The sequence below is a fragment of the Lycium ferocissimum genome, chromosome 2, assembly GCF_029784015.1.
Source record: "Lycium ferocissimum isolate CSIRO_LF1 chromosome 2, AGI_CSIRO_Lferr_CH_V1, whole genome shotgun sequence".
NCBI classification, from domain to species: Eukaryota; Viridiplantae; Streptophyta; class Magnoliopsida; order Solanales; family Solanaceae; genus Lycium; species Lycium ferocissimum.
In genome coordinates, this window is record NC_081343.1 from 71,070,550 (window position 1) to 71,084,252 (window position 13,703).

The 13,703-nt window shown below is 35.6% G+C and overlaps 1 protein-coding gene across 8 annotated transcripts; it reads left to right on the forward strand.

The window, feature by feature from the left end:
- The first annotated feature begins 8,377 nt into the window (after window positions 1-8,377).
- LOC132047309 (uncharacterized) lies at window positions 8,378-13,236 on the forward strand. Of its 8 annotated transcripts, XR_009412825.1 has the most exons (7): window positions 8,378-8,569; window positions 9,497-9,568; window positions 9,750-9,967; window positions 11,498-11,785; window positions 11,874-11,904; window positions 12,176-12,419; window positions 13,067-13,236. XR_009412825.1 is itself a non-coding variant. In XM_059438321.1 (5 exons), exons 2-5 carry the CDS (start codon window positions 9,522-9,524, stop codon window positions 13,091-13,093), a joined length of 393 nt encoding a protein of 130 aa, XP_059294304.1. In that variant the 5' UTR covers window positions 8,378-8,569; window positions 9,497-9,521; the 3' UTR covers window positions 13,094-13,236. The 8 variants fall into 8 exon arrangements, 2 of the variants coding, with proteins under 2 accessions (XP_059294304.1, XP_059294305.1); XR_009412823.1 differs by having other exon boundaries at window positions 9,497-9,967; XR_009412824.1 differs by having other exon boundaries at window positions 9,497-9,967; window positions 12,267-12,419.
- The last annotated feature ends 467 nt before the right edge of the window (window positions 13,237-13,703 follow it).

Here is a 13,703-nt window from a genome sequence, read left to right on the forward strand (position 1 = left end):
TAATTCGGTACATTTGGAAAGAGTAGTAAGCAGAAGAAGGATGAAAAGCTCATCAGTTCAACTAATCTAAAGTTTAATGTGCTTAATTAGATATTACAAGTATCAAAATCAGAATTTACTGAAGGATTAATAATACTATTATCTTTACATTATAAGTACCTTAAAAAATAATTACAAACAATTATTAATAAAAATTAAAATTAGTGATTTTAAAGTAAGTGAGGTATTAAAAATGGTTAAAATATGCGGATAGCGTCAATAAAAATTATACCATCTCTGCATGTAAATTAAATCCTGGTTGTAAATAGGATTTATATTATCAATGTAGTTTAATTCGTAATACAGACAAACCTCTCTATAATGGCAGCGTTTGTCCGAAAATTTCATGACTGCTATAGTGAGGTGCTCTTATGTATGTATGCTGATGTTTGATGTTTAAATCTCATTTAGCTGTTATAAACAAAAGTACACAAATAATTATTTTTTTTGTACTTTTTATGTAACATATAAACGAAAACAATATATTTGTTAATTTTAAAATCTCAATTGATTTTCATATCTCATTAATTAAAGATTGAAATGACTAACAAATTACTAATATATCCATACTAGTTGTACCATACCGATAAAGAATTAAAACCGAAGGAACATATGCATTTAAAATTAATTAAGAATTTAAATATTTAAAGTTTGAAGTAACAATTCTACAATTATAGATTGTTTCATAAGAATTCTACAATTGTAGGTTGTTTCATAAATTTCAGTACTCTTGCATTGATGAAGAATTTTATAAATTCCAGTACTCTTGCATTGATGAAGAATTTTATCCAAACTTTCAGCAAAAGGGAATTCAATAGTTTTTCTTTGAAGACCTCGCCCCAAGTAACAATTGACTCTTAACAATAGCTATAAATAATACATTTTTTACAAAATATTATTATACAATAATTGAGTATGGCTGTGATAGAGAGGTAAATTTACAAAGAGTGTATCGCTATAATTAATGTCACTGGTGTTATAGGTAGAATGCTATTAGAGAGAAGCAAAATATAATATGAAAAATCGATTCCGGAGAAAATCAGATCATTATAATGAAATGTGTTATAACAAATGACAATTATAGAAAGGTTCGATCGTAGTTGTAAATAATCTAATTATGTAAATATTTTTTACACATCATTGTGTCAAGTTCTAATTTGTGTGTTTTCTCCATTAGGTTTTGGATGAGTTTAACTACTGATCAAAATTTAAAACTACCTCAATAAGTAAATTTAACCTTTTCAAGTTTGAGAATTTCTACTGCAAGTGCCTAGGATAGTGCTCTCTCTTTTAAAAGCCTTAATTCACAGTAAGTTCCCATAAATACCATACATGTGATGGACTGGTGATTTATGCATGAGCTTGGTCAATGATCATGTTCAAAGATATACAAAACAGTATTTCAATAAGCAATACTCTTTCCATCTCAATTTAAATGTCATAGTTTCATTTTTGACTTGTTCTAAAAAGAAGTGTCTCTTTCTATATTTAGTAAATTACAATTCAAACATGTTATATGACAAGTTTAAAACCACAAGATTCAAAGAATATTTTAATACATTAAGCATATCTTGAACAAGGGCGGCTCAATAAGATCAGTGGCCTAAAGCCAACTTTAATGGAAGGCCTTGTTTTTTCTGTTCAATATATTTTTTTTTTCAAAATAACCTATAAATCTATTGTAGGTAAAAATTAGGCCTCATTCTCTCTTAATTAGAGGTCTTGGGTTCGAGCCTCAAAATAAAAAAATCTTGTTAGGGAGTGCTTCCCTCTCTAATCGACCTTGTGTGTCTCGTAATTGAATTAATCGGAAAATTCAATGCAGGTATTAAATACCGGATGAAAAATGACACTTCAATTGAAATTGAGACAGAGGAATAGTTATTTGTACCTTAGCTTGTAGATAGTGATATGGCACTTGATTGTTACTCGTTAAGTGTGAAGTCAGAGATTCAATTCGTTAAGGGTAAGATAATTAAAACATAATTCAATAATAAAAAAGCCAATATCTCAGGGAAAGTGACTCAGGTCGGGTGGAAATATAATCACATTGGTATTGTTATAAAATCAAAAGAAGATGGAGTTGAAGAAGAACATAATATATACAAGGATCCTCTTATCCTTTTTCGGAATTTGAGCCGACTGGAAAAAGACGCGTGGCCTATAACAGGGCCCATATATTCTACAGCCTGTTCTGATTACGAGGTCACGACTTGCCCTGTACTTAGAGATCTACTTGGCGTTGTGCACATTGAAGGGATGTTTGGTTCTACCAAAAGAAAACCTTGGGAATGGGGGGCTTTTCTTTTCTGATTTTGGCGTCTTTTAGTTATTATTGCAAAACGTCATGCATTCCAATCTTACATGAAAAGATGGAGCAAAATTTTCTTTTTTTTACTTTGTTTAATAATTCCCAAGGACCCATTGATAACTAAGATAATACAAATCTAAACTCCAAACTGAACTTACTTATTGGTAATCCCATTCTTTTAGTAAAGTCTGTAAAGGTCTAAAGCAGTTTTTGAGTTTCAACTTGGAATTGTCCTCATTACTGAAGCCACAGTTTTCCCTTCTTTTTAGAGCTGTTATTTAAATGGTTACTCTTCTTTAGTTTTTGGAATGCTTTAGAGGTAATTTTACTTTGCACTTTGAAGTTTTGAGCTTTATTCCTTTTGCCCCAGAAAGTTGATACAAATTATAATTAGAAAATCGCCTGTTATCTTCTGAAACTTATTGCTACTATTATACATGCATAAGCCTTTAACCCGTTAATAGGGAAAAGAAGATACAAGGAATAGTTAGTTCTTTGTAGAGCTGGTATTTGCTAAATATAGATGTCCTCTTTCTTTTTTTTTTTTCAATTCTTTTGGAACTATATGAACCCGTGAATAATGAAAAATAAATATTCTTTTATGAGATGATAACTTATGTCTAAAATCTAAATGATGTAAAGTAGAATTGCAAATACGATAAAACTGTACTACGTCGAATCCGATGCTTTCTTTCTTGTTTTGCTTTCTAATCTTTATTCGAAGAAAACGAGAGAGGAGTATCTTCTTTTTTCCCCTTTCGTTATGGTAACAACAGGAGCATGCAGCTCACTTGAGCTTTGTTCCTCTGTTTCTTGGACTGAAGCTCTAATTTTCTAAAAAAAAAAATCAGTTTCAGGTGCCTTATTTTTCCATAAAGTTGCTATTGGTCGGGTTCTTACAGATGAAACAATTAAATCTTAAGCATATCAGTAGCATTACAATTTACAGACACATCTAATTTAATTATGCTAAGATTAGGCCTAATTAATCATTTTTCTTTTGTCTTTAGCTACACTCATGTGACAGACAGGGTCATCTTTTGTGGGCAAACGTGAAACACGACCATTTTCAAATTGTATTTTTGGCACTTACTAAAGCTGTTAGTCAACTAAACCCCGTGAGTTAATACTTAATAACATGTTACATGTACTTATTGGAGTATTTAGTTCTGGGTATCTTTGTCAAATTGCATTCAATATTGACAAACATGTCGGGCAAATGCCAGGGAACCATTTGTTGGGTTTTGGGCTTTTTCCCTTCCTATGTGGATAAATAAATACCCAACTTGGTCCAGTCCACATATATTTTTCAGCCCATACATTAAAAGACCTATTAGGTCTGATTTGGGGGCAAGTAATAGAGAGAGAGTGAGCAGCCTTTCAACCAAAAATAGAGAGAGAGAAGCGCAGATTTTTCTTCTTAAAAATCACCACAAGCCAACTTGTTTTGTCGATCCCTGCTTCGTTTCTTGTCCGATTGAGCTGATTTTTGGACAGTGTGTTCCTTTCATCTTAATCTTTGATTGGGAATTGACAGAGGTGGATTTGGAGACCCGTAGCTCCAGATTTTCATTGGTGAACAGTAGCTGCATTTTTGGGTGACTTTCTTCCTATTTTCTCTTGTTTGATGGTTGTTATTGTTGCTCCGCATTTGGCGTTCATATTGTAGCCATTTTGGAGAACTTTGTAACTCTCTCATTTGATATAGTGGAGCTTTTGGACCCGGATGTTTCCTCTTCACTTGAAGCGGGTTTTTACCACGTAAATTTGTGCCCCTCAGTAATTGATTTATTTTGCTTTTTGCTATTTTGTCGTTGGTATGATTGCTGTTCGATTTCCATTTGTGCTAGTTTATATTATCTTCTTTGGTTCAAATAGGAGGAAGTTTTGACTCGGTATTTCTTCCGATGTTACCTCGTCGTGCAATTTGGTTATTGCTTGCTTTCTTCCCAACAAAGTACACAAGATTCCGAGCTCGTGGTCGTATTTGGTTTTGTCGATCGTCTATTTGAAAACGACGCGTGGGTGGCAAATACGAGCAAGACGGTTTGTTTAAATAACAAGAAATTATCATATTTGGAAAAGCAAGACGAAAGATCTTCTATTTGTCAAGAAATTACATTTTTACCCGTGTTCGCTTCTAAGAAACCCGAGTCTATCACATTTAGGATCGAATTCGAGCACTTACAAGTTTGTGGCTATATTAGGCAATAGGTTGAAGATAATGTACGAAATCATATCGTGAACGAGACAAATGCTAAAAGCTTCGCGGGAAAAGCTCGAGACACTTTATGCTTCAAGATCGGGAATAATAAGTTGTTCCCGAAACAATTGATGAATATTAGATACAAAGAGGCAATCCTATTTCTGATCATATAAATGATTTTCGTGGTGTCTTTGATCAAATTATCCGGAACGGGTGTCAAGTTTGACGAAGAATACAAGGACTTTGGCTTCTTAATACTTTTGCCAGACTTCGAAAACCTTAGAGTTTCTTCGACTAATTTCGCTCCTAAATACAGAACTTATAATATGCTAAGAGTGGAGTTTTGAAATGAAAGAGAGGAAGTTACATCTCAAGCTTCGTCTTCTTCACCACACTCCGATGTTTTCACCGGCCACGTATGCAGGAGTAAGCGCACGCAGGTCAAAATGAGGTAGTAAAGTAAGCAAGTCAAGATCCTCCAGTACAAGAATATCCACGTGACTATTGTCGCTGAAAGGCACATCAAGAAATTCTACAAGTTTAAGAGAGACCAAAAAAGCAAAAGAAAGAAGGCGATAATGAAAATTTGTTGCCATTGCTGTCGAAAATGATCTTCTTGTTGCTTGGGTAAAAAAATGATATCAATCTTGTTTGTGACGAGTCTACCTAGTTTGCGTGATTCGGTGCCACTTCTCATGTCACGCCAAAGAAGGAATTATTTTCTTTCTTATACTCCGGGTAATTTTGGAACGTTACGAATAGGCAACGATAGGTTGTAGGCCGAGGTATTTGGTATCGTTACGCTTTGCTTGAAAAGTAAGAATGGTTCGAAGTTGGTTTCAACAATGCCGCTACGCATTCCGTATGTTCGTCCGAATTTGATTGCAGAAAGCTTCGACGAGGGTTATGATCAAACCATTAGCCATGGCCAAAGGGAAGCCTTCAGAGGTTCAATGATCGTGGCTCGAGGTAACAAGATATCCGACTTGTACTTATTTCCGTGCTTCCATTTGTAAAGTGACTCAAAATTCAGTGGGAGAATGATACTTCATCAAAGTTTATGTCATGGTATGGGTCGAGTCATACGAGCGAGAAGGGATTGATAATTTGGCTAAGAATTTGCTTTCGGAGGAACAAGCAAAGTTAAAGAGACGTGTTCATCAAGCATTTTAAAACCGTAAAAGAGTTTCTTTTCGCAGTCATTCACCCTCAAGAAAGCTTGATTTGGTCGGAGTTGGTACATTCTCGATTCAGTGTCCTTTTAAAGTAAGCTCTCATGTGGTGCACTTTACTTGTGGACTTTTATTGATGAACATTCTCGCAAACTCGGGTATTTTCAAGTCCAAGGATCAAGTATTTGACGTGTTCAAGACTTTTTAGGCCTTGGTCGAGAGACAGACAGAAGAAACTAAAAGCATCCGCCGTACAACCGTGGCGAATACATTGTCCTTTTGATAATTATCAGAGACAACAGGGTATTCGCATCGTAAACCTCCAAAGACTCCTCGCTAAACGTGTTTAGCAGTAGAGATGAAAAAATCAGTCGAGGAGGTTAGATGTTTGCTTTCGCATGCTAAGTCGCCGCATTCTTTTTTCGGGGCGTGTTACCCTTTAATTGCTATGTTATCAATTTATCTCCCCATCGTTGCTTTGTACTGGGTGATGTCCCCGATGTGGTGAGTTTGGTTTCGAGAATGTCTCTTATGCTCATCCGAGAGTCTTCGACGTAAGGCTCAGGTACGTTCCGGCGATTGCGAGGTCAAAGCCGGGAAGTTAAAACTTTGCATACTGATTCTTCACTGGTTATGGTCAGATGAATTTGGCTATCGTTTTATGATCCAACAGAAGAAAACTGAAGAAGCCGTGATGTCGTGTTCCTGCCACTGCATACCAAAGATTTCGACAGTACTGGCATAATCTTCGAGAACAGAGCTTAGTTGATGCTGATCCGGGCCTCATGACCACGCACTCCGGAAGAAAATCTTCAAAATAATGAAGATCAAGTTGATAGTACAAGATAAACATCACATCGAATGACCAAAGAGATGACGGATGCCCAAAGGAAGATTTACTGTGGTTGGCCAAAGAACCGCTTATCGTATGCTCCGCAGGTGTCTCGCAAGATCTATTAGAGAGAAAGTACCTTCATCTCGTTATTCTCCCAACGAAGTTTATACTGGATCGATGTGAGAACCCGAAAGTTTTGACGAGGCTACGGATAAAGGTGGTTTGATGTATGCGCAAGACGAGATTAAATCCTTGTACGATAATCATATATTTGATCCGGTTAAGCTTCCTAGACATAGAAAAGCTTTGAAAAATGTGGTTTTTAGGGTGAAACACGAAGAGGGCAACCTGGGGCCCACTAAGACAAGGCTGTATTGCTGTCAAGGAATTTAATCGTAAAAGGGAGTCGATTTTGATGAAATCTTTTCTCCAAAGATGTCATCCATTCGGTTGTTTCCGGGCTTACCGCAAGTCTAGATTTAGAGGTTGAGCAAACGGATGTTAAAACCGCTTTTCTCCATGGTGACTTCGATGAAGAAATTTATATGGAGCAAACGAAGGTTTTGGAAGTCAAGGGTAAAGAGAATTATGTTTGCAAATTGAAGAAAAGCCAGATGGTTTAAAACAAGCTCCCCGCAGGCACAGAAGTTTGGTTCTTTTACGAGTCAATGGCTTCAAGAAGACTTCTTCAGATCATTGTGTTTTTGTGCAAAAATTCTTCCTTTACGACTTTATCATTCTATTGCTTTATGTTGAGACACGTTGTTATCGCAATGTTTGAATTCCCTTTGAAGCAAGAAGTCGAATAGTCTTTTGCATGAAAGACTCGGGACCCAAGGCATTTCGACGCATTGTCCAGATCAGAAGGTAAGCTGATATCAGAAAGTACATTCGAAAGTACTTCGGTTCAACATGGATAAAGCTAAGGTTTAAAACACCTTAGCTACGCACTTCAAATTAAGACGAAGGCGTCCTTTTCCCGGTTGCGTAGAAGAAGATAGAAGAAAGTTCCCTTATGCCTTCCCTCGTTGCGATGTATGCGATGATTTGCAAGACCTGAATTGCTTTTGCGTCGGTGTTTTCACTGCTTTTCAATCCGAAGAGTATCGAATGCCGCAAGGATTATGAGATATCTTTAGGCACTTCTAGTCTAAGTTTGTGTTTTGGGACAGAAAGCCTATTCTTCGGGTTACACCGATTCGTATATGGCCGATGATGTCGCTACATCGTAAGTCTACTAAGCTACTTGATTACTTACGCAGTGAGTCATGTGTCTTGGCAATCTAGTTGCAAAAATGTATTGCTCTATCTACTACGTGTTCGAGCTTATAGTCTGTCGAAGCTTGTAAAGAGTTGCTCCGGATGAAGAGATTTATGGAGGAACTTGGCTTGCTCAAGAGAGAGGTATGTGCTTTATCAAGGATAAGTTAAAGTGCTATTCATCTTGGTAAAAACTCTACATTTCATGGTAGGTCGAAACATATTGATGTGAGATACCATTAGATTAGAGATGTGTTGGATTCTAAGTTGCTTGAACTTGAGAAGATTCACACTAATGTCACTACAAGAAATATGACTTTTAACGACCACTTTTTAATGAAGGGACATGAAACCGGTCGTTGTAAATACATTTATAGCGACCAACTTTTTTTCCAGTCGTTAAAGCCAATTTTTAGCCCAATACTAACGAGGGGATAATTTTCTGTCATAAAAAAGCATAACAGCCAGTCATTAAAATTAATTAATCAATAAAAGTTACGCGCTACTTTTTCCCTCTTTTCTTTTCTTTTTCCAACCCACCCCCACCTCCTCCAAAATGTCGTCGATCAAAACTCATCAAAACACACACAAGAATAAAAGAACCGTTCTGGGAGAAGAAACAACCGGTCTGCTCGTCACCAACACCGTTCACCCGCAACTGCTATAAAAAGTACGTTCTGGGAGATAAAAGAACCGTTTGTCACCTCTGTCGGCATCAATTGGTCATCTTAGATTTTCTTCTCAAGGTAAGATTCGAAATTTTACCCTTTTATATGTTAATTTTTGTTCAAATTAATAGGGTTATGATTACACTTGGAAATATGGATGTTGATGTTGGTGCTTATGAATTTGCGGCATTACTGGTTTCAATTATCATAATTAGGGTTTTTTAATTTGGGCTTACAAAGCAAGAATTTGTGACTTTGCTATGTACTGCAAGCATTATGAGCAGTTCGCCTTTCAGCAACACCTTTAAGAAAAAAAGAACTGATACTTAATAATTATTGCTTAATATAAATTTTGTTGTTAAGAGTACTTGACTTTTATGCCTCCAGATCTTTAGTCTAGTGGTAAGAGTGCAACAAGTGATGTGTGGTTTGGCGCATGTCACGTGTTCGAACTCTGTCACAGATACAAGCTGATATTTAAGTGGAGAAGGGTAGAGGGGCAGGACCATTATTACCGAGTTTTTGAACCGTGCACTCGCTGGCCCTCTAAGATTTCTCAGTTACTAAAAAAAGAGTTTTTTACCTTTATTGGTTTGGTTATACTTAACTCTTCTTAACTGATTGATTGAGGTTTCACTACATACAGATTTATGAAAATAAGCATGGTTTCATGCCTTTATTTCATCCTAACTAGCTACAGAGCAGTGAGAGATTTCCTTCTTCTAGATATAGTTATTCCTGAGTCAAAATCTGTATGGGGTATATACAAGATCCTAATGGAAGATCTTTGAAGGTTTAAATTCTGCTCTAACTGCTTTTTATATTACATGTATGTACTTGTATGCACATTTTTCCATTTTTTCCCCCAATGATTGTGCCGTCTTGTTTTGTTAATATCCAGTTAGATTAAATGTTGAAATATATTAATTTTTCTCTTACATGCAAATATTATTAGCAACCTGATCAAGTGACTCTGGTTCTTCACCTGTTCTGTATTGTTGATAGCGAAAGCGACAAGGCTTTGACATATATGGTTGAAATGGAACCTCAAAAATCATACATGGCAACACTCAACTGGTATAGAATCCAGTCCAAAATGAACTAATTGCTCTTTTTTTAACCATTCATGAATTCATCCACTTATTTCTTATTTCTTTTTTTTTTTGTCTGTTCTTTTTTTTTTTTCCTCGGAGTATTTATGTTTGGTAAGTTCTTCATTAGTGTTACTTTTTGCTCATGTGACACCTATTATTTGCAGTTGGAGTTTCAATTGAAAACATCTTGTATCTTTGTGTACTTAATATTGCACATATTTACAATCGAGAATACGCGAATGCTTTGATATGTGGACCTGAGAAATGGTGGAAAGCACTTGGAAGATTTTTGAGGCAGCCAAATTTAATTATATGGGACAATGGTGACCTGGTAACTCATGAGTCATGGGTGGTCTCAAGAATGTATATGCCATTGGAGCTGGTACAATCCTTTCTCTTTCTGATGCAATGATTTACTTTGGTTATTACATCTGTAAAAAAATTTATAATGCATAAATTTTTACTATTGGCTTATCGAGTTGACTCTAGACTTGACTGAGTGTGCACTCAGATCATCTCCTTATTTCCACAATCGGTGTTTGTTTTCTTCCTCTTCTGTTAGGCTACTGAGCTTTCAGCAATGTGGTGGTGATGAAATGCAGCTTCCCACAGTTTAAGCATTGTGACATCTTTAGTCAAATACTCAAACTCACATGATCATTTCAGATTCTCGGGAAATGAAGAACCAGATTCCTAAGTTTCTTGTCCATTTGAGATCAAAGTAATTCCTGGAGAATTCTCAGTCCTTTAAATTGATAACTAGTTGGTGCCATTGTGTTAGTCAAAATTAGTAGTAAAGGATATAAAATGAAAATTGTTGCTTTGAAGCATCACTTTGGGAGTTCTCTTCAAAAAATGCTACCAAATTGGTATCGGTGGTTTTCTAATTTTCCAGTTTTTAATAATTATCTGACACCAGGAAGCGAATTGATTTTGGTAGGCCATAAAACTTAATTGATCAATTTAGTCAATATAGTTTTTTTTTTTTTTAAAAAAAAAAAAAAGATAAAAAAGGAAAAGAAAACTACTCTAGTAAATGTCCATTTTCCTGAAAATGTGGCTAATAATGTTCTTTTGTCACTTCTTCTGTTCAAGAAACTTCTGTCACAAGATCAATCTGGACATCAAGTTGGGATGAAGCAAGTAGTGAGATTGGAGCAGTTGTCTCAGTGTAAAATGATTTTTCCTCCTTTTCTCTTGTGTGTAGCAATAACGTATAATTAATTGATGGAAGGATTCAAATGTTCTCTTTCACACATTAAAAACATCTGAGATGACTTGATATGGGTTTACTTGTCGTGAATTGAGTAAATATATTAATATTAAAAAGGAGTTTCTAAAAACTAAAATAAAATAAAAGATAAGTAGCTTCTAGCCTTCACGGGCAAGTTGGCCCGGACACCAGCGTCGTAAAAGAAAAAGTAGTTTCTAGCCTTCCACCAGACTCCCGCCAAACTAACTTTACGGAAACTCTAAAATGTTTTATGGTCTTAGCATGCATGTAAGACTAAATGTTGTCCTGATTATACTGATGTTTAGTTATAATAATTATGATTATTATTGGTATTGTTGGTGTTGTTGCTAGTGCGCGTGCTGATGCTTGTATAGTTGCCTTGTTCAACTTTTGTACTTATTTAATTAGATGATCTGGAAAATACTACAGACTTAGAGGAAATTAGCCTCGCTGAAATAAGCATTCTGTTTGTTCTGTTTCACTTAAAACCACATGCTTCATGCTTAGTTACATCTCTGTATGAGATATTTTCTGTGGTCATTAGTGACATTCAGTTCCTAGTCCTAATAAGGGACTGTTTCTTACATGCAACAAATCTTGATCAGCTCTTTAATTAGTTGGAAAATGATAATGTTTGTCAATTTAATTCATGAGTTGTTGATCTTTTGTCTCAACCAGGGAAGGATTTAGCTCCATATTTGAAAACATTGTACGTCAAGTAAGCTGTAATTCTGAAAACAGTAGGAACAGTGATTCCAGAAATAATCAGACTCATGCACATCCTTCAAGGGAAGTCCAGAATGAAAATGGTGAACAAATGCAGTCTAGGGAGCTGGAGAGCAATGTTCATCAGTTGACTAATTGCTGTAAGAATTCTAGCCAGAGTACGAATAAACAACCGTCTCTAACCAAGGAAGGGATCGAGTGGAAGTTGAGGGTTAGTTCTAATAAAAAGCAGGTTAGTATGTCATGCTTTGCTGATTTCTTTTGGTACAGTCAGTATTTCCCGGCCTATGACTCAAGTGCCACGCTGATGATGTTGACAATTTTGAAGATGCAGAAAAAAAAGTTTTGACGTCGCTTATGTGAGTCACTTCTTCATAAAGTCCTATTTATGCTCTTGGATATGTACGTTTTAATCGATTGTCTGTCATGTGGAGGTGCTGCTTTTCCAATGACATTTAATTGCAATTGAAACTGACAAAATCATAGAGAAGTCACAATTTATTTTGTTTTCACCTGTGTGTTTGTTATTTCTGGATTCTATCTCGGATTCTATCTTTGTGATCTCCAAAACCTTTTATTAGTTGGCTTAGCTTTGGGTTTAGAGTGACGGTTATTTATGATTATAGATAGCTTCTATGTCATAATCTTCATTGGACATAGATGGCTTACCAGATGATCCGTCGTATCCTAAATAATCATATCACGTGATATTGATATGAAGGCAAATTCTGAGCTGAATAAAGAGGTATATGAGCTGACCCAAATCCGTAGCACTATATGAGAGTAGACAAGCGTGAATATCCCTAATAGGGGCCTCCAATAGGTGCCCAGTGAAAGTCATAGACTTCCCCAACGACATCCTTTTTAAAAGAAGGTAACTTTGGAACCTTTTTCTTTTTTGTTTGTAAATATACAATTTGGTTTCTAACATTAGTTTTACACCTATCTAATTGCATAGATTAAGATGATAATGATTTGTCATACCTTGAGAAAGTTAGTGGAGTACAAAATCAATTTACTATCAGTTTGTGAATTTTTGAACTTCTTAGAGACTTGTTTGAGATTTTCTGTCTCTATATCTCATTCTTAAACTTTTACTTAGTTACAATTCCCTATACAATTTCTAATGGTTAAACTAAATTCTGTCTAGCTTTGTCTAAATTCGAAAGACTTGCCTCATGTCCTTTTGTTTACCTACCGTATTATGTGTTTGTTTTCTTATTTTATAAGCAGACTCCCTCTATGTATGCTCTTGGAGTTTTGCGATGTGGTTTTGTGACTATATATAAGTTTCTCTTCCCTACTGATTAATTTTTGAGTATATATTATGATTAGGCCTGTCTGTGGATTGCCATTTGCAAGTTAATTCATATTTCAACTTTGGGCCAATGTGTGGTTCAATTACTTTTTATCAATTCATTTTGGTGTATGAATTACTTTTAAGTTCTTTTGATATTTTTTTACTACTCTGCTTTTACTTTCATTCACTCACATTGATAACATTTGTTCTTGTTTTCACAGAAGGGCAAAGCATGGAAGATGAAGTGACTGGATGTAGCTTGTTTGTCACTTGCTGCTAAAACGGAAGAAATTGAAGTTAGTGGAACAATCATGTCCAGTATGCTTGTTCTTGTTAGGGGATTGTTTGAAGTTTACATTTGTACATGCTACAATAGAGTTAGGAACTGACAGATTGGGATGCTTTATTTCTTTTGTAATTAACTATCAATTTTATATAGAAATTGATTATTTTACAAATTTTTGGATATATTATATCCGAATGGCTGAATGCATCTGAAAATATGAGTTAGCATTTGGTTCCTATATCTAATGACTGGATCTTCAACGACGGGATTAACAAATAATTAACGGGCAATTAGCTTAAGGAAAACCCGTCGTCGAAAGAAAATATGACGACCGGAATTTTTGTTGTCACTAAAGGATCTTTAACGACGGATTGAAATCCGGTCGTTAACTTTTAACGTCGAGGCTTTTAATGACCGGTGATGACCGGATTTTTTCCCGTCGTTATAGACTTTTAGCGACTGGATTTGGACTTTTAACGACTGGATTTCCTTTCGCTAAAGGTCATTTTTCTTGTAGTGTGTTAATGGTTCAGACATGATGACTAAAGCTTTGCCAAGTGGGAAGTTTGAAG

Coding starts and splice junctions, on each gene's coding strand:
- LOC132047309 (XM_059438321.1), top strand. CDS start 9,522: ATGGTTGAAATGGAACCTCAAAAATCATACATGGCAACACTCAACTG. Junction 9,569..11,497: donor TACATGGCAACACTCAACTG/GTATAGAATCCA, acceptor TGTCTCAACCAG/GGAAGGATTTAGCTCCATAT. Junction 11,905..13,066: donor AAAGTTTTGACGTCGCTTAT/GTGAGTCACTTC, acceptor TTGTTTTCACAG/AAGGGCAAAGCATGGAAGAT.